This window comes from Poecilia latipinna, unplaced genomic scaffold, assembly GCF_001443285.1.
Source record: "Poecilia latipinna isolate Pla-1442-1.1 unplaced genomic scaffold, P_latipinna-1.0 Scaffold1640, whole genome shotgun sequence".
NCBI lineage: Eukaryota > Metazoa > Chordata > Actinopteri > Cyprinodontiformes > Poeciliidae > Poecilia > Poecilia latipinna.
Window position 1 is genome coordinate 80,953 of NW_015114256.1, and position 27,032 is coordinate 107,984.

General features: G+C 39.7%; 3 protein-coding genes across 5 annotated transcripts in view; 1 reads left to right on the forward strand and 2 right to left on the reverse strand.

Moving 5' to 3' along the window:
• Positions 1-4: 4 nt before the first annotated feature.
• Positions 5-9,826, reverse strand: rnf115a (ring finger protein 115a). The gene is made up of 9 exons (XM_015059598.1): positions 9,711-9,826; positions 5,836-5,894; positions 5,579-5,633; positions 5,142-5,425; positions 3,563-3,631; positions 3,408-3,480; positions 3,239-3,332; positions 1,994-2,109; positions 5-1,008 (listed from the first exon to the last, which is right to left on the reverse strand). The coding sequence occupies exons 1-9, from the start codon at positions 9,786-9,788 to the stop codon at positions 892-894; spliced, it is 945 nt and encodes a 314-aa protein (XP_014915084.1). The 5' UTR covers positions 9,789-9,826; the 3' UTR covers positions 5-891.
• Positions 9,827-10,669: 843 nt separating this feature from the next.
• polr3c (polymerase (RNA) III (DNA directed) polypeptide C) lies at positions 10,670-16,508 on the forward strand. Of its 2 annotated transcripts, XM_015059602.1 has the most exons (14): positions 10,670-10,807; positions 11,403-11,449; positions 11,567-11,713; positions 12,004-12,268; positions 13,118-13,422; positions 13,532-13,636; positions 14,453-14,626; positions 14,709-14,760; positions 14,861-14,921; positions 14,990-15,140; positions 15,716-15,817; positions 15,917-15,966; positions 16,048-16,197; positions 16,288-16,508. In XM_015059602.1, exons 3-14 carry the CDS (start codon positions 11,567-11,569, stop codon positions 16,364-16,366), a joined length of 1,641 nt encoding a protein of 546 aa, XP_014915088.1. In that variant the 5' UTR covers positions 10,670-10,807; positions 11,403-11,449; the 3' UTR covers positions 16,367-16,508. The 2 variants fall into 2 exon arrangements, with proteins under 2 accessions (XP_014915088.1, XP_014915087.1); XM_015059601.1 differs by lacking the exon at positions 11,403-11,449 and having other exon boundaries at positions 10,671-10,807.
• Positions 16,509-16,649: 141 nt separating this feature from the next.
• Positions 16,650-27,032, reverse strand: part of itga10 (integrin, alpha 10) — a 39,969-nt gene continuing 29,586 nt past the window's right edge. For both annotated transcript variants that reach the window (XM_015059600.1, XM_015059599.1), the window contains 21 exons: positions 25,881-25,954; positions 25,650-25,794; positions 23,574-23,722; positions 23,323-23,466; positions 23,040-23,246; positions 22,326-22,456; positions 22,029-22,195; positions 21,463-21,605; positions 20,557-20,667; positions 20,401-20,486; positions 20,165-20,306; positions 19,985-20,077; positions 19,812-19,888; positions 19,632-19,721; positions 19,448-19,532; positions 18,688-18,801; positions 18,506-18,613; positions 18,322-18,429; positions 18,142-18,237; positions 16,991-17,104; positions 16,650-16,900 (listed from right to left, as the gene is read on the reverse strand). In XM_015059600.1, coding sequence (XP_014915086.1) covers positions 16,850-16,900; positions 16,991-17,104; positions 18,142-18,237; positions 18,322-18,429; positions 18,506-18,613; positions 18,688-18,801; positions 19,448-19,532; positions 19,632-19,721; positions 19,812-19,888; positions 19,985-20,077; positions 20,165-20,306; positions 20,401-20,486; positions 20,557-20,667; positions 21,463-21,605; positions 22,029-22,195; positions 22,326-22,456; positions 23,040-23,246; positions 23,323-23,466; positions 23,574-23,722; positions 25,650-25,794; positions 25,881-25,954 — 2,435 coding nt within the window. In that variant the 3' untranslated portion in view covers positions 16,650-16,849. The remainder of the gene's footprint in view (positions 16,901-16,990; positions 17,105-18,141; positions 18,238-18,321; positions 18,430-18,505; positions 18,614-18,687; positions 18,802-19,447; positions 19,533-19,631; positions 19,722-19,811; positions 19,889-19,984; positions 20,078-20,164; positions 20,307-20,400; positions 20,487-20,556; positions 20,668-21,462; positions 21,606-22,028; positions 22,196-22,325; positions 22,457-23,039; positions 23,247-23,322; positions 23,467-23,573; positions 23,723-25,649; positions 25,795-25,880; positions 25,955-27,032) is intronic.

Consider the following 27,032-nt stretch of genomic DNA (forward strand, 5'->3'; position numbering starts at 1 on the left):
AACATTTTTTGTCAATTTATTGATACATCATAAACATTTTATATTTATTATATACACTTTTCATACACCATGTATTTCACATTTGTGTTGCCATTCTCAATGTCTTCTTTTTCCTTTGCAAACCTTAAGTAGGACTAAAATTATTTACATCAAAATAAGTGATAAAAATGTGAATCAAAAGAAGACTGCCATAAACAGAGGACTAAAATGAGAGAGGGATGCCATTTGTATTTAATATATACACCAGGAGGAGTTTATGACATCTCACGCAGGAGATACGGGGGCGAAACACTGAAAAAATGTCATTTCATGTACGGTTTCAGACAGAGAGGAGTTGGGAGGGCTTAAAAAAAAATGCTTCCTCTTATCTGAAGTTACAGCTTCTACTTGTGGCTCTTTTACCCAGATTCCTATTAAATTTAAAAACATCAACATTTTCCTGATAATCACTGTAAAATAACTGAGCAGAGTTGCCGTTACGAATATTCCTCGTGCCTTCACAGGGGCTCAGCTACAGGATTCTGTGTCTTTGAAACGGTAAAGAAATAAAGTCTTTTTCCCTCCGCCAGAGAATTTCAGCAACGCGCCGAGAGAAAAACGTGGCGAAGTTTTGCTCGAGAAGAGGAAACGGAAAAAGAACGGGGCGAGATGAGGGTCAATCTAGGCTGCTCTATCCCGACAAAAACAGATTCAGCAAACCACAACAAATTAAGACGTCTTTAAGAGGATACATGATTGAAGAAGAAGGCATTAAAAATAGAAAATAAATATACAAAGTGGCTGAAAATATGATGACAGGAACAGAGAGAAAATAGGGAGAATGAGAAGCGTTTTCTTCCTTTTTCCTGGATGTATGTGACGGATAGCTGAGGATGAGACAGCTGCGGTGTCTCAAAAAGACCATCTCTCCTGTGTGCGGGGGTCCGTGGAGAGCGAGGGGGACTCTGAGGGCTGGCTGCTGCTGTCTTCTCCGTTCAAACTCATCCGACACACTGGACACGTGTCGTGCTGCAGAACCACGGGAAAAGCAGGCAGACATCAGATCGCTGCAGTTTGGCCAAAATTTGGTGTTACTACTGTCAAGCTAAACCAGTGCAGCATGTTCCCACCTACACATTAATTCAACTTACAAACTGAGCTTTAATCAAATCAAACTAATTTCAGTGGATGTCAATGGAGATTAGTACATGACTGTCTTTCAATTAGAAATATCAAGCCAGCCACTTTAACTTTTTCTGATTTTGTCATGTTAAACCTCCAACTTTAATGGGTTTTAACACGTATATGTAAAGCAGGAGGACAATGCTAAAAATCCCATAAGTATGAATTCATTCATTGTCTCTGGAGTGAACATTTTATAGGAACCACTTTCTGTCACACATTGCATACCTAGAGGGATGTTTTAATCTTTTCGCAAATTAGCTCTAGCTCAGCGAGACTGGATGGAGAACGTCTCTGAACAGCATTTTATCTGCTGAGAATCTGCTGAAACCCAGATTCTCAGCAGTATTCAGATCTGGACTTTGACTGGGCCATTCCACGACTATATTTCCTCGTGGGGGTGATGTGTTCAGCTTAAGTTTTCTCTCTCATTCGACCAGAACGCCTTCCTCCACAGTTTTCCTCCACTGTAAAATCAGTTTCCCGCAAATTGATTTCCAGTTTGTGGAAACTTAGAACTTATAAATGCACTAATATCTGATTATTATGTGCTCACTTGTTTCTTTCCAGTGCATAAAATCCCAATGAAATTGGCAAAATATGAAAAGCTTAAAGGGTTAAGAATGGTCTTTAAAAGTACTGTACAATTGCAAACCTAATCATTCCTTTCTCATACTGATCTTGCACATGGAAATTGGTTGTGATTATATATATGTATTTTTTTTGCTCTATCCTGGAAAGCTAGTTTGAATGTGGTTTTACATCTGGATTTTTTTTTTACCCCAAGAACAGCAAATGAATCATATGCTTGCTGTTCTGTATGGTGACTCACCATTTCCAGCCATGGTACTATACAGTCTGAGTGAAAGAAGTGGTTACAGGGTAGCTGTCTGACTGGTTCTCCCACTGCAAAGTCCTCTTTGCACACTGGGCATTCCATACAGCAATCTGCAGGAGAGAAGAGGAAAACATGCTTCAGTTTTCACTGACAGAATAATAAAAAAAACACTTTTCTTTTTTTGTTTATTTATGAGCTTCATATTCTTTATTTACAATTCAAAGATAGGGAGTTAGTGCAAGTTAAACTCTAAAAAGACAAAGTTACAAAGAGTACCCTGCAATTAGTTAATGGGATAAACTGTTAATCTCTTTTAGGTTAATGAAAATTTTACCCTAAACAGAGTTTTGGATGTTTTTATTAGCCATAGTCTTTCTGTTTAACTTAGTCTTTCTTTTCCAGTTAATCCCACAATTAGCTGGATTTTTCAATCTATTGTTGACCCATTTTGAAATTTAAATACAATAATATACACTGATTTTCAGCCATGGAATATATTTGTACTGTTGTGAGACTTTAAATACAATAAATATTGAATTTGCCCGTGTGGGTGTGCTGTGGTGGCACAAGGATTAAGCACAACCCACATATGGGGGCCTTAGTTCTCGACAAAGCTGTCGCAGGTTCGATTCCCGGCCTTGGCGACCTTTGCTGCACATCTTCCTCCTTCTCTCATTACCCACTTTCCTATCAATTAACTATCAAATAAAGGCCTCTAGAGCCAAAAAAATCTTAAAATAAAAAATTTGCCCATGTTAAATGTCAAAAATCAGCTGAAGTCCTCAATTTAAGATGCAGTTTGGCTGCAGTTTACTTCACTTTCATTTGAAATACCTGTCCAAACGTAAAGCACTCCTAAGAATAAATGATTTTTTTCCCCAAAAAAAATATAAGACTGTAGAAAGCTGACCAGAGTCATTTCATTCTGATTCTAAAAGATGCATATAAACAAATACTAATTAAATATATATTTTCTCAATAAAAGAAAAAAAAGTCATAGTAATGCATTAAAGTGATTCGGTGTATGTGAACAGCACTAAAACATATAGAGTCTCTAGATTTAATCACTAGTTTAAAAACTTAGCAGCCATGACCAAAAAAATATAAAAAAAACAAATGTAAACAGCCCTAATAAAGCAGCCGCTGTCCATGGACAGGGATAAAACTGACAACTCAAACACAGCTATGGTCAACTTTAAGGACAAAGTCAGAAACTAAAAGGTGGGAAATATGACAGACCTGCTTGTTCCTGAGTTATACTGACAGTCGGGAGGGAAGAAATCTTCTCTTTCTCCGCTGGAGGAGGGCCTGTGTTCTCCAGTTGACCTAGTAACTAACCACACACACACACACACAGGTAAACTCGAGGGTAAAAACAGGTGAAAGTGTGGAAAGAAAATGAGTTCACCTGCGTTATGACAGCGTCTAACCCTCCCTGCCCCCAGGCGTAATCGCCTGGGTTAGAGTGCAGCATCCCCGTCCTGTAAGAGGAGCAGCCAAGCTGGAGATGAACAGTTTCAGAAAAGCAACGCTGAGGCTCCGGCGAAGCCGCTTAGATTTTACCATGACAGAGGAGGTGAGCCGGGAACTCCAGAGTTGGCAAAGAGTCCAGCTAGAAACTGCTGTACAATCCTGTAAGAAAAAAAAAAACACACACAACAGCAACTAAAGTTAGAACCAAATGCAAGACTCTATAGCTGGAAGACAATTAATAGATTTTCCTTTTAAATTAAAGTACATGTCAGAAATTGCATTAATATTTCTGGAAACCAAACAAAGACTTTCTTTGGACTTTGGCTGCTTCTTCACTCATTCGTACATTAATGCTCAAGCAGTCTTAGAGAAATTCTCTGACCTATGAATGACTTAAGACATGGGATGCGCAATTTATTGCAAATTTATCCATCATTGCAATATCACTATACACAATATGCATATTATGAAGAACTGCCTAAACTGTAATAAGCAGTTTAAAGCAGTTCAATAAGCAGGTTTAAGAGGAAAAAATCATTATGAAACTAAAACTAACTTGTTTGAGTAACAAAAACAGCGGATGTCGTCTGGAAGTAGCTTTTACAATAAAACCTAGACAATGTTTAGTTGCTTATTTATTGCAAGTCATATTGTTACTGCAACATCTGTTAACATTGTTGGAGGTTTGCCTAACATCCCTGATAGGGATGACTGTCTGGAGATTTTTTGACACGTGTCTGAATTATGTAAAAGAAAGTAAGATATCAGATAAGAGGAGGGATCTGCGGTTCCCTCCTCTTATCTTATCTGCGGTTCAAGAAACATTTAAACATCGTCACTGAAACTGCTGAGCAAAGCAGACACTCCAGAAAGCTTTTTTCTGGAGCGTTCTGGAGCTTTTTTCTTTGTACGTTCTCTTCATTTACTCCAATCTTCTCAATATATTTTGTGCCTTGTTATTTTACATGTGTAAAGAAATCACCCTCCATGATCAATGAAGCATATATTTTGAGTACTGCCGACAGATATTGAGTAAAAGGGCAATTTTCTGCAACTCTGATGAGAAGCATCGTTTCCATGACTGTCTCCTAAAAGGATGAACTCGTCTACGGAAAGCGCAACGTAGCAAAGAATCCATTTTAAATCGTATATTCAAGAACTTTGCTATGAGAAGACAAAGACACGATCGGCTCCAGTTATACTGCTAAATTCAGATTTTTGGTTTCTTTAGTTGAGCAAAATAAGCAGGAAAAATCAATTTAAAAAATATAAATGATTGTATGAGGATCAAGATCAGAGTCTTTGGAGACAAATCAACCAAAAACATGTTTCATTTTTATTTCTGGTTAATTTCATTTGATCAGTTGATTTCTGGCCATGTGCAGCAAGTTATGTGTGATCTGGAAATCTGCATGTGGCTTTTTGCTGTGAAAGTCATCTTGTATTTAGCCACTGCGCACACAGCACAGAGAACTGCAGGGCTGCCCCTGGAACTTCAGACAAGTTGCAGCAAATCATTCTGTACGTCAGCCGTGAGCGACTCCAGCGACCGCACTGGAGCTGCAACATGTCTCGACCGCCGCCGTTTGTTGGAAACGAGGCTTATAGGAGCAAAACTAAAGGGAGGCACGGAGGGAGACGACCGAGCCGGGCGGTAGAAACTACTTACCCCTCAACCGCTGGTGAGCGATCTGGCCTGCTGCTGCCTCTGGACCTGTATCTCCTCTGGCTGCCTAAACGAGGCGGACGCCCTTGCCCCCAGGAGTCCCCGGATCCCAGCAGACCCCCCATGGATCCTCCCAGACCTGTGGGGACAGATCCCCCGATCGATCCGCCTCCCAACCCTCCCAGATCACCGAAGCCCGTCAAGCGGCCTCCAGGGAGCCGGTGCTCGGAGTCGGGACTGTCTCTGTCTGTTGTAAATGGCCGCTCCAGTAATAAAAGGTGCCATAGCTACAAACATGTCAACAACAGGGAAGAGTTAGTATGAGAAATTGCACGCAGAAAACAATAAGGAATAAGGGTCAAAAGAAGAGAAGACGACAAACTGAAACATCATGAATGTTAGTTTGTGTTCCTTCAACGACCCTCCCAAAAAACCCATACCTCTGCAAATTGTGTGGCTGTGTCATCTAGCCCATTAGCGCCGCCCTCTAGGAGACTGAGGGAAGCAGCGCACAAGGGGACAAAAGACACACTATTATGAACATACACCGTACCCCTCATTTATGAACAATTTTAAGAGACTAACAAGACTACACAAGGAGGAGCTTAAACAGAACTTCAGCCTAAAGTCTGAACACTTCGACATCAACACGATTACTTATACGGACAATTAAAGCAGCGGCAGAAAAGCCTCATACCTGGAGTCCTCTGTTACTTCCTCTATGAAACCCGAATCACATCTTGGACAGATGTATTCCTGGAAGGAAGCAAAACAAAGGCCGAGTCAGACATTTTCATACAGTTCACCAGGAACTGAAGATGTTTGTTTAGGCCAAGGATGGCCAAGTCCAGTCCAGAAAATTTTAGATGCATTTCTTCTCCAACGCAGCTTAATCACATTAATGGGTCGTTATTGTGGCTCTGCAGAGCTGATGAGGGAATTCAGTCAATTTAACTCAGGTGTGTTGGAGAGAAGACGCATCCAAAAGTCGCAGGATTGTGAATCTCGAGAACGGGGCTCGAGTAATCCAGGTTTAGGTGTTATGATTGGGCTAAACGAGTGAAACAGATGTTACAAAATAGGACGAAAAAAGAGGAAAAAAAAAGGAGGCATTGTTTTAGACTAAAGAAGATGGAACCAATAAACATTTGTTATTCTTACACTAGTGACATTCACTGGGTTCAGGAAAAATGTGTGGCTGCGTATTTCAAAGTGAATTCATATTTAATTCAAAAAGATTTAAACTAAAATTGAGAGAGAAAAATGACTATGGGATACAGGGAAAAAAAATGATACACTTGTCTTTTTTATTTTGCAAAGTTGTGTCTTGGACAGCTGACATTTAATACCTAAAACTTCCAGAGCACCCGGTACCAGACTACTTAGCTAGCCTCCAAATTTGTACTTTAATTTGAAGGTAAATCGACATCACTCAGGTAACGTGCATGCTATTTATATAAAATTGATTTAACAGAGCCAAAGGCAAAGCAGGGAAATAAAAGACGTGTGAGAACGCAGATCAGCACTGAGCAAAATGATCCTCATATTAAAAAAAGCCTTTAAAATCTGTTGTTTCCAAATTCAGATTTTATATTTTAATTTACATATTTTACAAAATAAACATATTCTTTCAACTGGAAGGTCAATGTGGAACAGCTCAAAACTTGAAAATAAAATAAAATGTACTGACATTTAACGAGACTAATTTATTAATGTGTAAATCCCAATCAGCCAATCATTTTTAGAAGAAAATAAAAAGTAAAAGACTCGTATTTCATAGGTAGCAAATTAAAAACTTCACTACCTGGATCCACACATATGACTACAAAGTCTTAGATAATTTGGCTTGTAAATGTTTTCTTTCTGGCTCCACTTAAGTGAGCTGACAAAACGTAGACAAGCATGGAAATAAACTTTGCTTTAAATGTATGTTATTCTCAATGTTTCATGTCGTAATCTAATATCTTTGTATCATATACCCCTTTAAACACAGCAAGAAAACCAAAAGTAAAAAGACACCAGTTCCATTTTTTGAGATGTTATCTGAAACCACTTTACAGATTCCAGAGTAAAAACATCTCAATGTATTTTTACTTGATGATTAAATTAACAACAGGACATTGGCAGATGATATTAGACCCTTTTTGTTTTTGAATGACAGCCAGTGTTTTCTGAATGCAACCCAGGAGGTAGAGCTGGTCTGGCCGACCACGCCTTGAGTGTTAGTGAGACAGAATGAGGAAAACACCACCGTCGCTCAGATGTTCTTTTCCTAATGAAAGCCAGGGCCTTCCAGCCATGAAAACAGGGCTGAGCGGAGATTCAGAACACGCAGACAACGAGGAGGTGATCAGATTAATACCGCCCGCATAAGAAACTCTATTTAAAGGTGTTCAGCTCATGACAGACTTTTATTTGGGAAAAAAATTGATATAAATTTCTTCATACATGCATGACATTATTCCAGGAGTTACATGTCATTAGTCTGATTTGGCAAACATTAGGATCTGAAAGTGCACAATTAGCAAAACCAGACTGGGCCAGTCGTGTGTCACTCGCCCAGTTTATCCTTTCTGTTTTATACATGCGCACATGATCCTGGATGAATGAAAAACGATACCTGGGAAGTACCGAGGTAGTGTGCCGCGATACTTGGGTGTTGTAGTCATCCGGCTGACTGACATGTTATAAGCACTTAGTAACCTTTAAAGTAGCACACCTATTTTGAGTGAGTGATGGGTAGAAAGATGAATAACATGCAATACATAGAAGCAAAGATTCAAATGAAGCTCAGCATGTAAACCTCTAATTAGAAGTGTTGCAAGTAAACACAATACAAATGTGATTTAATGAAACAATGATTAGCTTACCTGACTTATTATAGTCAAGTATAAGCTTATCCTTGACTGTAACGCTTATGCAACAAATGCCACAATTTTTTATAAGCTTCACTTTGTTATAACTTATTGAAAAAATTAGTAATAAATAAATAAATAAATAAATAAACAGGGTAAGAAAAACAATTTCAACTACAGTTGGTGAGACAATCAGGTGAGTGTTGCCCTGAGATGAAATGTTGTGTATTAACATGAGAAAGGGCAATAAAAAATATATATATATATATATCTGATTTCACCCTGCAGTTTTCATTCATGTCAATGGGAACTGAATTTAAATTAAAAAAAGAAAAAAAAGGTTGACAACTGAAAATTATCTAGAGATGCACCAAAAAACAAGGACTTAAAAATATGACTGAAAAGCAGAGGTGCAACATCCGGTCATTTCATGGGGGGAGCGATTACTGATGCAGGAAGACTCAAAGTTGGCTATTTTAATCAAGTCTGATGAAATTCAAAAGTGCAAGTAGCTGCTTAAAAAGAAAACTACTTTGTACACAGGTGTGTGAGCTACTCGTTCAGGATGCTTCAACAGGGAGCTTCAACATCAGCTAACAGGAAGGCTTAACATTACAGCAAAGCTGCTCTGTTGGATGTTTTTGCACTTTAAACCTCTGGCTATCATGGAATATGTGAGATCTGGAAATGTTGGCAGCATTTTGGAATTCTCTGAGATAAGGCAGGAGTTTAAATATCTCAAGAAGATACTGGGGGGAGACTTGGTATTTACAGAGATGCTGCTTGTAATAAAACATATGAAAACTATTAGTCTTGATAATATAACTAATGACAACTCAGGGAAGCGAGGATAGAGAAAAATATTGAACGGTCTTATTCTACCATATTATTTTATAGTTCTCAAAGACTATATGTAAATATGGAACAGTGACAAGTGTGACCACGTTTCTTAAATTAACTTTTAAATTCATAAATGTATTTAATGCAATACAAAGTTGTCTCCAAAAGCCCCATTAATGGTCATATAAGACTAATCAAAGATCTTACAGATATCATTCGGCTACAGTAGAAGCTCCTTCAGTACTTGTTAAAGCTTGGATTTACTCCAAGTCTTTCAAAAATACATGAGCGGAAATAAAATGTATATTCTACGTATCGTAATGTTGACCGTAAATAGCTCACTTATGGTCAGTTCACTCCTACTTTTGATAACAAAACTGAAACTAAACACTTTTAAGTGTACACTGGAAAATTCCCCAACTTGTCCTGTCAATAATACATTTTTTAAAATCAGAAACAGTAACTGTCGACTTTCTGTTAGCTAATTTTAAATAAGTTGTCTTTGATCAATTAGTTAACAGCTTTCTCTCGGTTGTTGCTGTTGACTGGTAGAAATATTGCGAACAACATATCTGAAGTATCTTAAGCAAATCTTTTAAGCAGAGAGTTTTGGCATAACCATGTTAGACGTTTAAACCTTTCAAAAGTAGACAGTGTTTGCTTTTAAAGTCTGTTTCTTTACTAAAATAAAACCTTTACAGGAGTTTATTTCGCGAGTTTACAACAACAACAAACGGGGCTAACAAGCGCTACCAGGCTAGCAGGGTTTAGCTTTAGCAAGCAGGCGAGAGAATCAGACATTCTCCGGCAGGCAGCGCTGTCAGCCCCAGTACTCCACAAAATAACACGGCACATAAACTAAAGTCATCTGACCTACCGGGAGTTTGGGGTTTACCTCTCCCTTACAACAGTGACAGAAAAACCGATGCGGGGGAACAGCCGCAGCCTCCGCCATCTTCCCCAAAGAAGCACAAACACTGACGTCGGTCCTCCGCCAACCGAAGACAGCTGTCGGACGTGTATGGAAGGTGGTTGTAGCATATAATCAAATCACATTCTCCCACACTCTGTAGACTACAATAGCGTTGCATATAAGATTTGAAATTAAAAATATCTAGAAATTTGTCATGGACTATCCACACATTTCGTAGGTAAACAAATTTTATTGTTCTTATTTTTTAAATTTTCATTCATGTGGAGTGTTTTTTTTATTTATTTAAAAGTCAGGAATTTTAAGTTACTGGTCAGAAAAATCAAACAGAACGTCTGCTGATGAAATTACATCACTGCTTTACAGAAAAGAGCTCAACCAACGAAAAGGGTGGGATAATACCCCTAACTCTGGAACAAACTTACAAAAATCTGAGTTGTGCAGAAACTATTAGGACTTTATTAGGACTACTCAAATAGCAAATGTTCAGAAAACGACATGTTGTGTTATTTTTAGGAAAGTGCGATACAACCATTTAGGTCAAGCGTTTTAAGAAGTGTGACACACCTACAACTGTAATTCTCAGATAATTTAATACATTTACTAACACTGAAACAGTTTTGCTCTAATGGAAACAACGTTTGTGAAAACAACGTTTAAAGTAAGAACATCAAGTACACCGAATGAATCCCAGCAAATTGGTAAAGACATGAAAAAGAACTGGGACATTGGATTATTAAAAAAAAAAAAAATCCCAATACCGTTTGAGAAGCATTGCTCCAAAATCTAAAGCCTGCAACTCAACTAACTTTAACGCAGATTAACTTGGCTACCTAATAATTGTATTATGTGATAATTTGGTCTACCATACTTCTCCAGGCCGACAAGCGGCGCTCCACCACAGCGAGACACCGACGAGCAAACCTGGATAGCGGAAGTGGTCCTGTGTTGTCATCGACGAGTCGCATGTGTGCGAAGTCTACGGTCTTTGGGATGCATAGAGGCGAAAGTTTCTCCTGTCCTGACAGATATCCGTGTGCAAGGTTAGTGCTAATAATACGTTGTTGCTTGTAGCCTTACAGGCGACAATGTTTGTACATTCACTGACCCACCGTGCATCATAAGGAGCAGGTTTTAAGGTTGTGGTCTTTAGCCGTAGTTGACAGACTTACGTTACATGAGGCGTCAGTGTAACTTTGCAGTCTAGAGAGTTTGGGTTTTGTTGGATGTATTTCTTTTATGCCGTAAATAACAATAATCTGTTGGCAGTTCATCTTATTGAAACAGCTGCAGTTCAATACTCTTTCTCCGCATACAAACCCAATGAATTGACATAAGAAATTGTTTACATTGCAGTTCCTTGCAAAAATGTTGATATTTTTTCAATTTCTTTCACAAACCGTGTATTGTGCAACATCCATCTTGTTTTGCCACAATTGCAGCTACAAATCTTTCGAGTTATGTTAAACTTTTTTTTTTTCTTTTTTTGCTGCTGCTTTAAATTAGGGTCCCCCAAATATGCCACAGATTCTCAATTGATTTTAGGTCTGGGCTTTGACTGGATAATAATTTGTCTTTGATTAAAACCCTGTGCTTGTAGCTCTGACTGTATGTTTACAATCTTTGTCCTCCTGAAAGGTGAGCCTCCTCCCCAGTTTTGAGACTTTTGCAGCCCTTCAAGAGTGGTATATATATATTTACCACCACACATGGCACTCTAAATATTGGACTGAAAGTTAAATTTTTGTCTCTTCTCACTAAAGCTCCTTCTTCTGTGTGTATTTATTCTTGCCTTTATGCAGATGACGGCCCAGGAGATCCGTCTGTGTGGCCTGCTGCTGCAGGAGCATTTCGGAGAGATGGTGGAGAAAGTGGGAACTCACCTGCTCCGAAGTGGAGCACAGAACTTGAGGACCATCGTCCAAGAAACCAACCTCTCGGTGGATTTGGTGCGGCTATCCAACATTTTCTGCCTATAGTTATGATTATCATTTAAATTTTGCCACCAACGGCTTGTGGTGATGTATTCAAGATGTTTATTTTTTTTTCTCAACTTATTAGCTAATATTATCACCTTTTAAGTTTGTAAATGATGGCGGATGAATGAAATAAATTCAAAACACTTAGACGTCACTGCGTTATTACATCATTCATCATCGTTCATATCAAGGTTTTCTCTCAAAGTGTAGAAGAAACTCAGGGATGATAGGTGTGCATTAATGTTTCTTTTTCATTAAAGGTAAAGAAGTGTCTGTGCGTGCTTGTGCAACATGGGGCTTGTTGTTTCACCTCTGGCCGTAAAGGACCGGGCAGCCCCACAGAGTACCGGGCCTGCTGCGATCGGATCCTGAGAGTTCTGCGCTACCCGCGTTACATCTACACGGCCAAAACGCTGTACGGCGACACGGGCGAGCTGATCATAGAGGAGCTGCTGCAGCGTGGCCACATGACGATGAGCAGCACGGTGAAGACGGTCGCAGACCGACTCACGCAGAACATGGAGGGTCGGTTTTTGTGTCCACCGGAAATCTTTAAAAAAGCTGCAGTTTTCTTGTTTCAAAAGCTTTTTGGATTTAATGTTAGGGCTATCGCAGTAACACATTTTACTTGACGACTAATTGTCCCTGAAATTATTGCGATAAATGTAGATTTTTAGACCATTTGATAATATTCTCAAAGAGTAGTAAAACTGTAATCTCTAAAGAACAGTAATGCTTGAACTGATAGATGTTTGAAAGATCAAAAATAATCAAAAACAATGAGCGAAATTGTTGTTTCAGTTATTGTTTCACACAACTGAAACAATATGTATTGAAATGTGGATTGTCTGTAAACAAAATCGCCCTTAAAAATTAGAAATCATTGGTCTCAAACAGGAAAAACAGGAAAAACTGTCAGTGTAAATTAACAACAAGAATAATCTGCGTGAATAATTCAAATAGTAATTCTCTGGCATGCTCCTCTTTTCAGTACTATTGTGATAACAATAAAAATGACAATTAGAACAGTTTATTACTTTTTTTAAGGAAATGAGTCATGAGTCACTTAAAGAAATGTGATTTGTATCACCAAACTCCACACATTAACTGCATTTAATCATATGTTCAAATTCATTGGTATTTATTGATATTCTCTTTGAACAAACAGTTTAGAAAATAGTGAAAATAACAATAATATGGACATAAAACGACAGTACTGACAGTTTTTGGGTGGTTTTAAGCATTGCAATCTGGAATTTATTGTGAAAACCACATTTCAAATTCTTATCATGATACAAATGTATTACAATAAATGATAGACAATAGGATAAATCCCCACTCCTAGTTGAAAGTGTGTGTGTATTTCCATTATAGAAGGCCACAGCATGGATTACAGCGAAGTGTCTTCCACCTTCTCCAAACTGGTGGAGACCCATTTTCTCCAGCGCTGCCCTCCAGTGGGAGGAGCAGGAACTTCAGGCAGCGCCGCTCCTGCTGCGGCTCCTGCAGCTGCTGCGGCTCCTGCAGCCGCTGTCAGCGTTGCCCCGCCAACTCCAGAGAGCTTTCCTGAGTGCTACAGCGTACCACATCTTTCGCTCATTGGACGAGGCAAACGGCAGCTTGTCCCCGAGAACGGAGAGGACCAGAGGAATGCAAAACGGGCTAAGATGGACACAGAGGTCAGAGACTACTTGGTTCTATCAATAAGCTCGAAAATCACTTGCATACCTGTGTTTTTATAATGCTGTGGATGTTTTTGTTTGTTTGTTTGTTTGTTTGTTTGCTCAGACACACGGTGATGAGGGAATTTACTGGCAGGTGAATTTTGAGCGTTTCCATCAACACTTCAGAGACCAGGCGATCATCAGTGCTGTGGCCAATAAGCTGGATCAGGTCAGGTTTCCCTTGAATTGCTCAAAATACAACTAAACTATTAAAGGATGAACTTAAAATTAATAATTTCAGTAATTTAATTCACTGTTACTTGCAAAAGTATTGTTACCCATGGAGTTTTTCCCCACACTTACTTGTATTAAAAACTCTCAGCGGGATTTTATGTGATAGACCAACAAAGCATTGTGCGTATTTGTGAACCGGACAGAAAACAATAGTTTTGATTACTTTTCGTCAACAAGGTCAGAGTTGATGGGATGGTAGATGGGGCTGCATGCTGGGAAAAGATGCAGAGTTCTTGAGGCTGGTGTCGAGGTTTATCTTTAGACAAACACCCAGAGCTAAGAAGGCATGATTTGGATGAAGTCATGTTAATGTGTTTAGTGCACCAGTCAAAATCCAGATCTTTCAGTCTGTAGATGTGTGAAGCTGAGAGAAAAGACTCTCAGACTTAAACACCATGTATCATTTTTTTTCTTCCACTTATTTCCACAAATGCATGAAAGATTGTGGCTCTACCTGAACAAAAAGTGAAAAAAATGTTAGTTAAGAGTAGTACAGTGTTTCTAAATTAAAACTAAAACTAAATTAAAACTGACTTACTCTGTATTTAACAGCATAGTTGTCAGTAGTTTCTGACAGTTAAAATGCTTACTTTGGATTTTTGTGTGTATCCATTCCTTTAAACACCAATTAATCATTTATTATTAGATTTAGTAAAGAACACATTATTATATTATAAAATGAGATTACAAAGGGAAAAAAGAGCATCGTCCATCAAGTTATTTCAAGATTGTTCATATTCTAACGTTTCAGACCAGCAGTGAAATAGTGAGGACCATCCTGAGGATGAGTGAGGTGACCACTTCGGCCACCGCTGCCTGCACGAAGCCGCTCTCAGCCAATGAGATCTTCAGGTCCCTCCCAGCCAGCTACAACATCCCCAGGCACATTTTGGATCAGTATCTGACTCTGCTGGTGGACGACCCGGTACGCACTCCGCCTGCTGGGGCGATTTCACTTCCTATCCACACGAATCTCTTTCACCATCGACTGCTTCTTTATTTCCCAGATGGAGTTCGTTGGGAAGACTGGAGAAAGCGGAGGAGGAATGTTTGTTGTCAGTATCCTTTTGTGCAGTTAGAGCCAAAGCTGAAATACTGAATTATCCAGTCTGGTTTGTCAATCTGATAAATCGGCCGTGTTCCTGAACTCGTCTCTCAGATCTGCACAGAGCTCTTGCAAACCTGGCTCGAGCCACGATCGAGTCCATCGTGCAGGAGAGGTGAGTCCGTTCGGGTTTTTTACGCGAACTGACTTATCAACCGGTTCTCATTTTCGTCTGCTGATCAGATTTGGCTCCCGGTCGGCTCGTATCTTCCGCCTGTTACTGCGGAAGAGACACCTCGAGCAGAAGCAGGTGGAGGACTTTGCCATGATTCCAGCAAAGGAGGCCAAAGACATGCTGTACACACTGCTGTCCCACAACCTGGTGCAGCTCCAGGTGAACCACAGCAGTTTAACTGATAAAATACTTTTAAAATGTCCCTTTTGGGTCATTTTATTTTGGATTTGTCATTTGAATACAGTTATAAAAGTTAACAATTGTAATTTGATGTGTTGTGCAAAGGATGTCATATCTTTTGCTTTACAGAAACTTTACTTTTTGTACCTGTGCTGTGTTATTTCCAACAAGAACTACTTCTATGTTCATTTCACACTGGTTAAAATTGAATTAAATCATGTTTGTTTTTGTTCAACACCTAAAAAAAATTGCTAAATTATTACTGAAAATAACATTAAAAGAATAAATCATTATTTAATATAATGTGCCTAAAAGCTGTAGTCCAGTAAAGTGAAGGTTTCGTTTTAAAAAATGCCAAGAAGTTTAGAAAATTCGGGAAAACTGTATAAAAAATCTTAAAGGAACCTTTTGTGTCACTTTTACATAAACCTTGAATTAAGCAGATTTAATGACCCAGTTTTATCACTTTTCATTCTAGTAAAGTAAAACACCACAATTTTATCTTGTTTGACAACAAAAATGTTTTCCAGTCTGACAAACTTCCTCTGCTTCAGGAAATCCCCAAAACCCCAGATTTTGCTCCGTCTCGCACGTTTTATCTTTACACCGTCAACCAGCTCCCAACCGCCAGGATGCTGCTGCAGAACTGCTACAAGGTGGGAGCTCAAGATCTGACTGGAAGGATCCTGGCGCATATTTTCCTTTCCTTTTTTTTTTTTTCCTCTTCTGCCTTTTCTAACATATTTCTCCTGCAGACTGTGGCCAACCTCATAGAGCGACGCCTGTTTGAGACCAAAGAAAACAAGTGGGTCCTAGTCTAAAGATTTGGTTTGACGGTTTAAGTTCCCGTCTCATCGTGGCCGATTGCTTTCCGGTCGGTTTCCAGGCGCCTCTTGGAGAAATCTCAGCGAATCGAAGCCATCCTGGCGTCTCTGCAGGCCAGCGGGGCCGAGCCCGAGCAGCTGAGTGAAGTCGAGGAGATGATCTCTGCTCCTGAGAAGCAGCAGCTGGACGTCTTGAAGCTTCATGTCAACAAGTAAGAAGACAAAACTGAAACTGGGCTTTTTCAGTTTCCTCAACAGTCTTTTTTTATGTTTGTTTGTTGTTTTTTTTTGTCCTTTTCCAGGTTAGATTCAGCAGAGAACCAAGTAGATGAAACCGTCTTCGTCTTAGAATCCTACGTCAGCTCCACGTCTACATCTTGAGTCGTAAATTGTTAGAATTTATCCAGAATTTCATCATTTTTAAAAACTATTTCTTTAGTGTTTCTGTTAACTTTGACTGAATATGTTGTTTTTCTTGTTTTTATTGTGTGGATCACGACTGAATAAATATCAAACCCCCTTTTTTTTTCTCCCCACCTGTTTTTATTCCATTAGAAAACAAACAAAACACACACAACAAAAAAAAAAACCTGTTCTGACCGTATAAAATATGAAATTGCGGAAAAAGTCTGCGAGTTAAATAAAATAACTGTAGTTTGATACATTTTGCTTAAAAAAAAAAAAGATAATTTACATATTTGCCCCTACTGACCCTGAAAATCTTGGGCAGTGCATGTCTGTCGGACCCTGGTGACGCTGACTTTGGTCCTGCAGATTCACGTCGAACTCTTCAAGTTGAAGTTCATCACGTTGCCCGTTCGAAGGCAGATTCTGCTCATCTGGTCGTCGTCTTTGTAAACTGTCTCAGTCCTCCTGGTTTTCATCCTCTCTGTGTTTCCGCGTGAAGAATCCAAGCTTTGAGAGCAACAGGACAGCTGAGATTAATGTCTGGTCGGCAGCAAACTTACGTTTTCTGAACTTCCAGCAAGAGATTCATTCGGTTACCTTCCACAGTATGAATATAATGAGTGCTAGTAGCAGCAAGCCGCCTATGATGCTGCCGATCAAAATCCAGAGCGAGATGGGAATAGCTCGGCCCTTCAGCACCTCCAGGACAGTCTGGAAAGAGAAAACGGTCAGGAAATCACAGTGTTTTGCAGAAGTGTTCACAGCCAGCTTTTCTCTTCTTACAACTGCAAGCCTCATTAGTGTTTTGTTCTACACACAAACAGGAAATGGTACATTATTGTCACATTTTATTTTTCCAATAAAATCAGAAAAATGTGGTTTGTATATCATCACCTTCCTAAAATGTTGACCTAGGTCTTTTTTGTTTTTTTGACCAAAATCACTTTGGGAAAAAATGCCATAGGCGGTTATTTTAGGAAGGTAATGATATGAGTTCATTCCCCTTTACCATGGTACTCCTAAATAAATTTTAGTTTTTGACCCATTTTTATATTTCATATCATCAAACAACCTGAATAAATCCAAAAAAGTTTGTACAGCTTGTTTTTGCAGCCGTTGGCAAACATTTGAGAGTTTCTGACCGACTTTTGTTGCAAGGTTTTCAAGCATAAATAGCTTGTTTTAATGTTATCACGTCTCACAAATTTAATTTCAGACTTTACCTAAGCAGTTTGAAAGAAAACCTGTTAAAGCCGACAAAAGACTTAAGACCAGAATAAAAAGCTTCACCTTCCTGAAGGACAATGAATTTAAAGATACAACCTGACTAATAATGGAACAGTTTAGATGAAAGCATGTTCATGCAAGAATGAACAAGTGAAAACTCTGAATTAAAGATAACCGGTTGTCTATTTAAATGCCTAAAAATAACTGAGATTGAGCTATTTTTTTTTTTTTTGCAAAGACCAACAGTCTCCGGGTGCACAAAGCTGGTAGGAACATTCCACAAAAGACCTGCAGCTGTAACTATGGCAAAGAGTGATTTTTAAAAATTGTATAATTTCCTCTCTACGTCGCAGTTACCCACTACTTTGTGCTGTTCTATCCCGTAAAAAATACAGTAAAATACTGTGAGTTTTGCAGCTGGAGCACAGTGAAACGCTGAAAGCTTCAAATAGTCTGAGTACTTTTTAAAAACACTCAAATATCTCCTCCCTTTGCTGGGTGGAAGCATTCTGCAGTCTTACCTCCCCCTGGACTGTTCCTGCTCCCAGAGTGATGAGGTTAGTCTCCTGAGCCGAGAGACTGTAGGCGCTAATTATCCTCACTGACTTATATTTGACCTGCAAAGACGCACGCAAAGGATGAGCAATCTTTACATCATTTGGAAAGACTCCAGCCTTCCACGTGACGCTCTGTTAACTCACTTTTCTGAAAAAGTCGTCATGAACTCTGCGGCTGATTCGTATCACCGCCTGCTGACCGAGCTGCTGCACCTCACAGACGACCTCCGTGCACCACGACCGGCTGCAGTTCTGGACATAAAAAGATGCCACGTTACAGCCTGTGAAATGACTTCCTGGTGTTTATTCCCGAATCAAAAAGCCTCACCAGTATTTCATCATGCATCATGTTCTCGGGATGAAGGGGACGAACGTCTTTCTGTCTGGGCTTCAACTGGGTTACGTCACTCAGCACTCCGCACTTTATTCCTGTGGCCTGAGGGGAAGTTTAAAAATTGTCACGTCGTTCAAATTAACGCACGTAACAACAAATCGCGAAGGCCCGCTCACGTTGTGCGTGAAGACATCTGTCACAGTCATGAAGGCCGCGTCTTCTGCTGCCACGGAGGGCAAAAGCACACGCAGCTCCAGGTTACTCACAGAGTAACAGCCAACGTTCAGCAGCTACAAAAACAGGCAAAAAAGAAAGACACACATTTAACTTCAACTAAATAGCATGGTGCAAATTCACCCTAAATGCCTGTAGTTAAGATCAATGGGTCTCCAGTCTTTTTAAGGGTGAATTTTAGTTAATTTCCATTTCAGTACCTGATCATTTTGAAAGAAATGTCTCTTTAATTAGTCAAATCTGCTATTCTGAGCACTGAAGTCACAAAGGTTCAGAATTATTTTGTTTTCGGTGGTGTTGTTCGAAAGGATTGGTCTGCGCCGCTCTTGGAAAAGTATTCAAGCCCCCAGTGTTTTCCACTTTTTGTCACCTTACAGCCAAAACATTTGATGTATGTTATCAGGATTTGTGTGACAGACAAACACAAAACTGTGGATAATTACAAAATTGAAGAAGAATTATACATGGTTTTCAAAAATCCTTTTGCAGAAATCTTAAAAAAAAAAAAAAAAGTTTGCTTTTCACCTCTGCAGGTGAAAGCAATGTTCTTAAGCTTCCTATTATTAAATGAGGTTACAAATGTTGCTACAGCTGGCTTTAACACTGAAGCTTTGTCACTTTCAGTTCCTCTGCTGAACGTGACAGTTTCTTTACTAACCTTCCAGACAGATGGTTGAAGGAGAAAAAAAAGGAGAAACTTACCCTGATGTAAGTGTAGAACTCTGGACCCATGGCTTCTGATGCTGTCCGTGTGGGATGGACTTCGTAGCGGTTCAGGTTAGACTCACTAAACAAAAAACAGCCAAACAAAAGTGCTCCACATCAATAATGACGACCAAAAAAAAGTAAATAAAGCTTGGAAATTAAGTTCATTCTGTGCTCAAACCTGCTAACAAACAGATCTGGCTCATATTGTACGAAAGTCTGCAGCTGAACGCTGTTGTCCTCCAGAGTTTCCTCTCTCTCACTGCTGTCACTGTAAGACAGAAAAAGATGGAGGTCACACAAAAAAATGTCGTCCTTTTCCGTTTGTTCTTTGGGATTTGAAACGTTTGCACAAGCTTACCTGGTAGCACTGAGCTTCATTTGTACCCGATTGTGCAAAGAGGTGCAGCTGAATTCAAACTCCAACATAAAATTCACCTGGAAACAAAGAGCAAACAGAGACTGCTGGAGTGACGCATCCCACTTGAAGGGCAGAGAGGCGTGAAGGGATCAGCTTCCTCAGCAGGAGGTTACCTTCGAATGAGAGCGAAACACTGGGTAGCTGACGTTACACGAGTGGCTGTTTGAGCCAAGAGCGGTACACTCGATCTTGAAGTTGGCATTCTCCTTTGTCAAAATTAAAGGGAAAACAACAGCAATTAAATATCGCGCTCAGACCACGCTTTGAGCGTGGAGCATTGAGGCAGAGTTTACTTTGATGCTGATGCTGGAGAAGTGGAGGTTGCGCGAGTAGTGCAGCTTCAGGCTAGTGTTGTAGGCATTTTCCAGCCTGTTCTCGAGCTGCACCTCCACCGCCAGACGCCTACGAGGGCTGCGAATCACATAAGGTTTCTGCCTGCGTGAGAAAACATGACTCACTCAGATCTAGCAGCCAGAAGACGGTTTTTCTTTGACTGGCTTCAGGAGAGGAAGCTAGAGCAGATCTGTACCTTGTGCCAGAGATGTCCAGGTGCGCCTGCAAGACCAGATCTGTTGTGCAAACGTCGTCTTCGCCGCAGTCTTTGAAAAATGGTATCTGGACAGAAGGGCGAGAAAGGTTATTTGTGAAAATAAAAATGGAGCGGAGTTAGCTTTGTGCTGCTTACAGATTTCTTGACGCTTGTTGGCCAGCCTTCATCCAACACGGGACCTGTCTCCGTGTCGTTGATCTTAAACCGCAGTGAGAAGCTGATGGGGCGAATATAATCTGCTGTATCCTGTGGAGCAGATAGAGAGGCTTCAGCCACATTTGTCTACCAAGTACTTTAAAAACAGCCAATTAGCCAATTAACACGAATATACAAAGGAATATGTCTAAAATTAAGTGCAGTGAGGATAAAAAGAGAGTCATATGCAGCATTTTGCACAAGCTGAAAACCACAGCTGGTCAACACCAACATCCAACCAAGATACCAGTTGTAATGAAGGAATGAATTTCTGTTTCTAAGTGGTGTAGTGACAAATTTGTCTAACAAGCTCATCTTAAAAAGAAAAAAGTTTGACTGCCGGCTTTCTGTTTGAGAGAAAGGCAATTGTCTGGTATCTAAGAAGAAAGCTGAGGAATAGAAAATACCAGAAACTCAAGCATCACACTCTGTGGGACGCCATTTATAAATGAAGCACATTAAAAACCAGGAATTATTTAGACCAGTGCAAACTTCGACCAGCCCTGGCTTATCTGTGCCACACATGTCCCCACGATGCTGCAGATGAAAATTTATGATCAACCGTGCTTAAGAGAGCTGTTGAATCTGAGAGAACAAGGACTGCATGATCCCATGAATGTGTAGCCAGGACAATGCTGAACCCCAACACCACAAATCCTGTAATATTCAGACCTCAAACCAGACACATCAGTTTTAAGAACACTATTTCATCGGGAAAAAATTCAATTTGGCCCTAAGCAGAAAGGAAACATTGGGAACAATGCAAAACGTCGGAGACCACTTTGTGGTCCAGGCTAGATTTTTTTCCAGCACTGGTGTGGACTACGTGGTTGCACAGATACTCACATATACATGGAAAGGCAGCTTGTAGCAGAGAGTTTTTCTTGTTTGCGCTCGCACTGGAAGCTGCATCTGCCTGTGGGAGCTGTCATCGAACAGAGCTCGCGCTGAAAACTTCCTGTCATCCAACATGGCTGACACCCAAAGATCTAAGGAAGAAGCATGAATCAAAAAGATGTGAGCTGGAAAATAAACTTTTTTTTTGATTAATCTGGTTTGAACACATTTGGTTTGTTTATGGACAAAATTATTCCCAGAAAGCATGCCGACAGCAGAAAAAATGTTCAGCTTTGAAATGATTGTTTTTATATTCAAACTTTAATTACTTTTTAAAAACCTTTTTCACATGAGTCACATTTTCCCTAACAGAGCGATTTCACTTTCAGGAACTGGTTCTTTAGCTCTTTACACTACAATCTCATTTTCTCCATACATGTGAGCAAATTAACTATTTTATCATCATTTCATGTTCATTCATCTGACTAAAAAAAAAAAACTGATTTGTTCAACATATTTTTTAAGGTCTCTAAGTAAAATAAACAAATAAATTAATGAATTTAAAAAAAAAATACCAAAAGCATTGCTGTGTGGTCCAGGTGAGCGTGAAACGGCCGTGAAGCAGGCTGTGGCGTTGAGGCACGCCGACTCTCTGCCGCCCCTCTGACACGTCTTCTGAATGACGTTAATGGAATGCGGCTGGAAGGACAAACTCACATTGATCTGGACGATGCTTCTGGAGCTATAAGAGCAGGAATGAGAAACGATTATCTTATAAAAAGGCCCCGGCTGCTTGTAAAGTGTCTTTCTGTGTCACGTTACAGGCACACTATGCAATAAAATCTGCTGTGGCTGCGATTACGCCTGCTTACCTGAGCAGCACGGCTCTGCCCTGAGCTCCCACTGCCAAATCTATCAGCTCATCACCGTCCAAGTCCAACCGTGCACTGACACTGCGGCCAAAATACTGCAGAGACGGGGAGAGGGACGACCCTAGTATGTGCTGGGAGGAGGAAAGAAGCAGATATTAGTGACTTAATTCTGAGACGCACTGGCAAAGTTGTAAAAAAAAAATAAGAAGCATGTTTTCATAAAACTGAAAATCGGACCTTTTTTTATACAGATATTTTTTAATGGTTGTTCAGCAACTTAAATCTGTACTGTTACTCAGGCATGAGAAAACATGATTTATTTCAGGTGATTTTTGTGTCTAGAAATGCCACAAAAACGAAGGAAAGATTGTGTTTTATTTTATTACTAGCAGGTAATCAAAAGGATATTATTTGTTCCTGTATCTGTGGTGTAATCTATGAAAAATACCAACGATAACACGGTTTAGCACATAAAATAGTTTCTTAGTATCTGCAAGTTAATTACCCAAGAGCTATTAACTCAATTCAGCTTATACGAACTGCAGATATACACATTTCTTCCTCAATCATCCACTCATACAATATTTCCAGCTGCAAGCACTGAACATGAAGTGAAATTACAGCTAAAGACTTTTATAAATCCTGGGAAACTGCTGATCCGATTCGGCATTTTTAAAAAGTGGTTTACTTTTGCAGTGTGCCTAACATAACTACCTGTTTGCAGTCGTGAATGATGTAAATATCGTATCCGTGGTAGACATAGATGGCCCCTCTGTGCTCATCCTCCAGCGGAGCTCCAACCACCACGTCAGTGAAGCCGTCATGGTTCAGATCTGGAGCAGCCGCCAGTGAATAGCCAAACCTGGCATCCTGAGACTTGTTGTCTGATTTCAGAGTCCCATTAGATATAAATTTCCCCTCCTGTAAAAACAAAGAGATCACCAAGTTGTTAAAAAATAGCTGTTATTGCATGTTGAAGATGCCACTGCTTTGTTACCCCATTGAGAGTGTAGATGTAGACTTTTCCGGCTTCCTTGTTTCCTGAGCCGAGATACATGGGAGCGGCGACCAAAAGGACGTCAGTGATGCCGTCTTTGTCGATATCCAGCCCGCACAGTTCGCTGCCGTAGTAAGATCCAATCTGAACACACACAAGAAATTCATCTTAATCCCAGTAGGTGGAGCCCTTGCCATGTCGTTTGCAGTAAATTGTTGATGTCGGAGGAACGTTGGGCAGCAGAAGTTCACCTGTTCTCCGTTCAAAGCCTGCACGATGTCAACATAGCCGTTTTCATGGAGTTCAAACAAAACGACTTTGCCTTTGTGTTTAAATCGAGGAGCCCCAGCCACGTACAGCCTCCTCCAGTCGCCAATGACCACAGATGACACGGTGTATCCTGCAAACACGCACAAATACAAATCAGACAGGGCAGCGGCTGCCTACAAATGACCTTCAGCGGGGAAATAAAACTGAATGTTTTTGACTTAACACCAACAAAAGTGTTGATTTAAACCAATTGTGTGCTAATTTTGTGCTCCGGTTCAGTTTTGCTTTGTTTTGATGCAATAAAAAAATGAGGTTTTACACACACACACACACACACACACACACAAAAAATCCTGTAAGTGTAAAGTGAAGTGCTTCTGCGTCTGTACTTTAACCAGTGTACGTTACTACCATTTGTATGGAGGGTTTTAGCCACTTTAAGTGTGATAAAAGCTTTCAGTAAATGTTCAGCTTCACCTTTCCCCCTCTTAATAAACCTCAGACATCCTTATTCTGATTCTCGTGAAACATAGCTGTCTAAATAAACAAAGTTGACACAACCACAGATATTTAAAGGCAGGGTGAAGACAGCATTGGCGATACTCCAACAAGTTCTAAAACAGGAGCAAAAATGAGATAATTCACTTAGATGTGTTGGGATATTTTTGTGTTTACGAGGAGCCAAATTTAGAGCCTAATATAAACACCAGCTGCTGATTAATAAAAAGTTAGTGGTGGATTAAATGCTTTTCATTCTCACTGCATCTCGTTGTCAAGTTCTCTTTCATCATTTCATTTAATGTCACTGCTTTCAGCTAAGTTTCCTGTCTAGAACGAAGGACCTTTTATAAAAAAAAAAAAAGTGATTAATTTATAAACCAGAGCTAAAACAACCCAGTGTCTCTAATAAACCAGAGAATAAAGTTTGTCAAAAGACAAATGTTTGAGAAGCGTTAATAGCCCTGGAAAGATCAAACTTGAAATAAGAGACGGCTCCAGAGCGCTGTGGTTGTGACTGAAAAGGGTCTGACTCCCTGCATTTGATCTCGTTGAAGGATTTGGTTTTGACTATCTTAAAACTCTGGGAAAATGTACAAATGCTCAAAATATCTCTGAGAGATAGAGGAAACTATTGTAGCCCAAAAATCAATACAGAATTATAAAAGTAATTTTATAAAAAAATGGAAATTAGTACTAGGAAGCTAAACCTGGTCGTACCATTTCGCTCCAATAAGGAGATCTGCATGCAAAGAAGATTACTGTACAAAAACGTACAATAACCCGAGCACGCCATTTATAAAGTAGTGAAATACTTTCGGACTGTTGATTCTTTTAACGACCCTTGCCGAAATAAACCAGTCCAAACAGCAGCAAATCTGAATTTTAAAGTGATTATTAAAAATAAAACTCAAGTTTCTGGCAAAAAAAAGAACAAAAAAATTTAGAACTAACTATACTGTCAAAGTCATCCCAGAGTGGGGCTGAGATTGCAACAACTTCTTTTTTATATATATTTTTGTTTAACCTGAAAAAAAGAATTACTTCCATTCAAGATTGTATGTTTTTAAAACATTTCTGTAGTGAAGTGAAGTCGAATTATCGGCTTAAATCCAGAAAATGTGTATTTCATTAGGAAAGCAGAGGAAGGAGATGCTGTATTTTCTGAACAGTGATTCAAGCGGAAGAGAACAAAATGAAAACGATGGGGCCTAAAATGAAATCCTGAGGTACACCACAACCAGGAATGTTTGCTTCTTTGTTGTCCAGGTGACAGTCATGGGGCTGTGATTGCTTTATAATGTTTGTTATGGAGGAAAGAGCTGCTATCTCAGATTGCGCAACAGTCACAGGGCATTTAAAGCGTTCAGCAGGATCAGAGACATTTATACAGAGAGAGAAGACCCAAAAGCAAAGATCTGATTATTTTAAAAAAAATTTAGATTTTTTTTCACACGATGAAGAGCAATGCTACACTCCAAAACATTTTAATCGCCTTGCATATGGAAGCTAATAAACCCAAAAAGGTTAAACAATTCCTTCTTGCGAAATCTTTGTACCTAAATAAGCAGCGTGATTTTTGAGCTCCAAAGGAAATTCACTTTCGAAGGCTTCTCTGGGGGGGATAATTACTCCATTGGTCCCTTCCTTCAGCACCCCTCCGTCCCAGTCGTAGGCGCCCACAATCCCAAACAGAATGCCATCCTGGAGAAATTAGTTTGGATTAAATAACGGACAAGTCGGCTCGTATTTACCACATGGTTAGAAGTGAAAAAACAAGTAGGACTCACATCCAGTGTGTGCGTTGAGAAACCGATCTGAGACATCTCCATGTGGAACGTGCTTTGGTTGTAGCCCAGGGCACCTAAAGGAGGACAGCATGTCAGCATCTCTTGTTTTTCTCCTTTCTTTGTTCGTATTCTCCTCCCTTCCCTTTCCTCGTTATGTCTCATAGGATCTGATCTTTAACGCCCGCAAACGCCGACGGTGACAGACATTTCCTTTCCTCCTGTCCCTTCCTCTTTGATTTCCCTGAACATTTAAAGGTGGCATCAGTTTCAAAAGCTTTCCTCCCACGTTTCTGCAACTACTGTGATATCTGGCACCAGCTGTATCTTTTTCCTTTTCTAGTTTTTTTTTATTTCTCAGTCACTTGGCAAATATTATGACTTATACATATAAACCAGTGGATAAATTCCCATGGTAAAAACTTGACATATGTTGTTATCTATAAAATGAAACTAAGACAGCTGAAGCTGAATCTGGAGTTATTTTTGTCTTTTTTTTTTTTTTAGAGCCACTGTTTCTCTCTATATAGCAGCTAGCTGCAGGGAGTTAGAAAAGTTGTATTTTCAAAGGTTACAACAATACAATATTACCATTTCATTGTGTCCAATAACACAATAACTGTTACTGGACAATTACTGTGTTGAGATTTTAAGCACTACTTTATAATCAGTTTGAACATTACTGATGACGTTGCTTTCAATTAACCAGGAGTGTCCAGAGGCCATTGTCCTCCATGTTTTAGATGTTTCCCTTCTCCAGCAGAGCATGACTGAAACAATTAAGTCCAGTTCTGGAGGAGCCAACTAATGAGTAACTCACCGGAATTGAATTCAATAAATATGATTCAGGGAAACATGCAGGAAACTGGCCCATGAGGACTGGCTTTGGACATCTGCTGTCAACCAGGATGAAAAAATCCCTCTGGCAATTAAGGAGGTGTTGCTAGTGTTACAATGTGCTGGAGTATGGAAATTAAAGCCATGTTTATTTTCTGATGATGAGCGTAAAACAAATTGCTTAGCATTATTTCCTGACTTAATCATTACAAAATCCTGTCACGGCCCCTTCTATCCAGCCTGTCTCCGGTGATACAGGTGACAGGCAGTTGCCCAGGGTGGTATTAGAAAGGCGGGGCACAAGCACAGGATGCATAT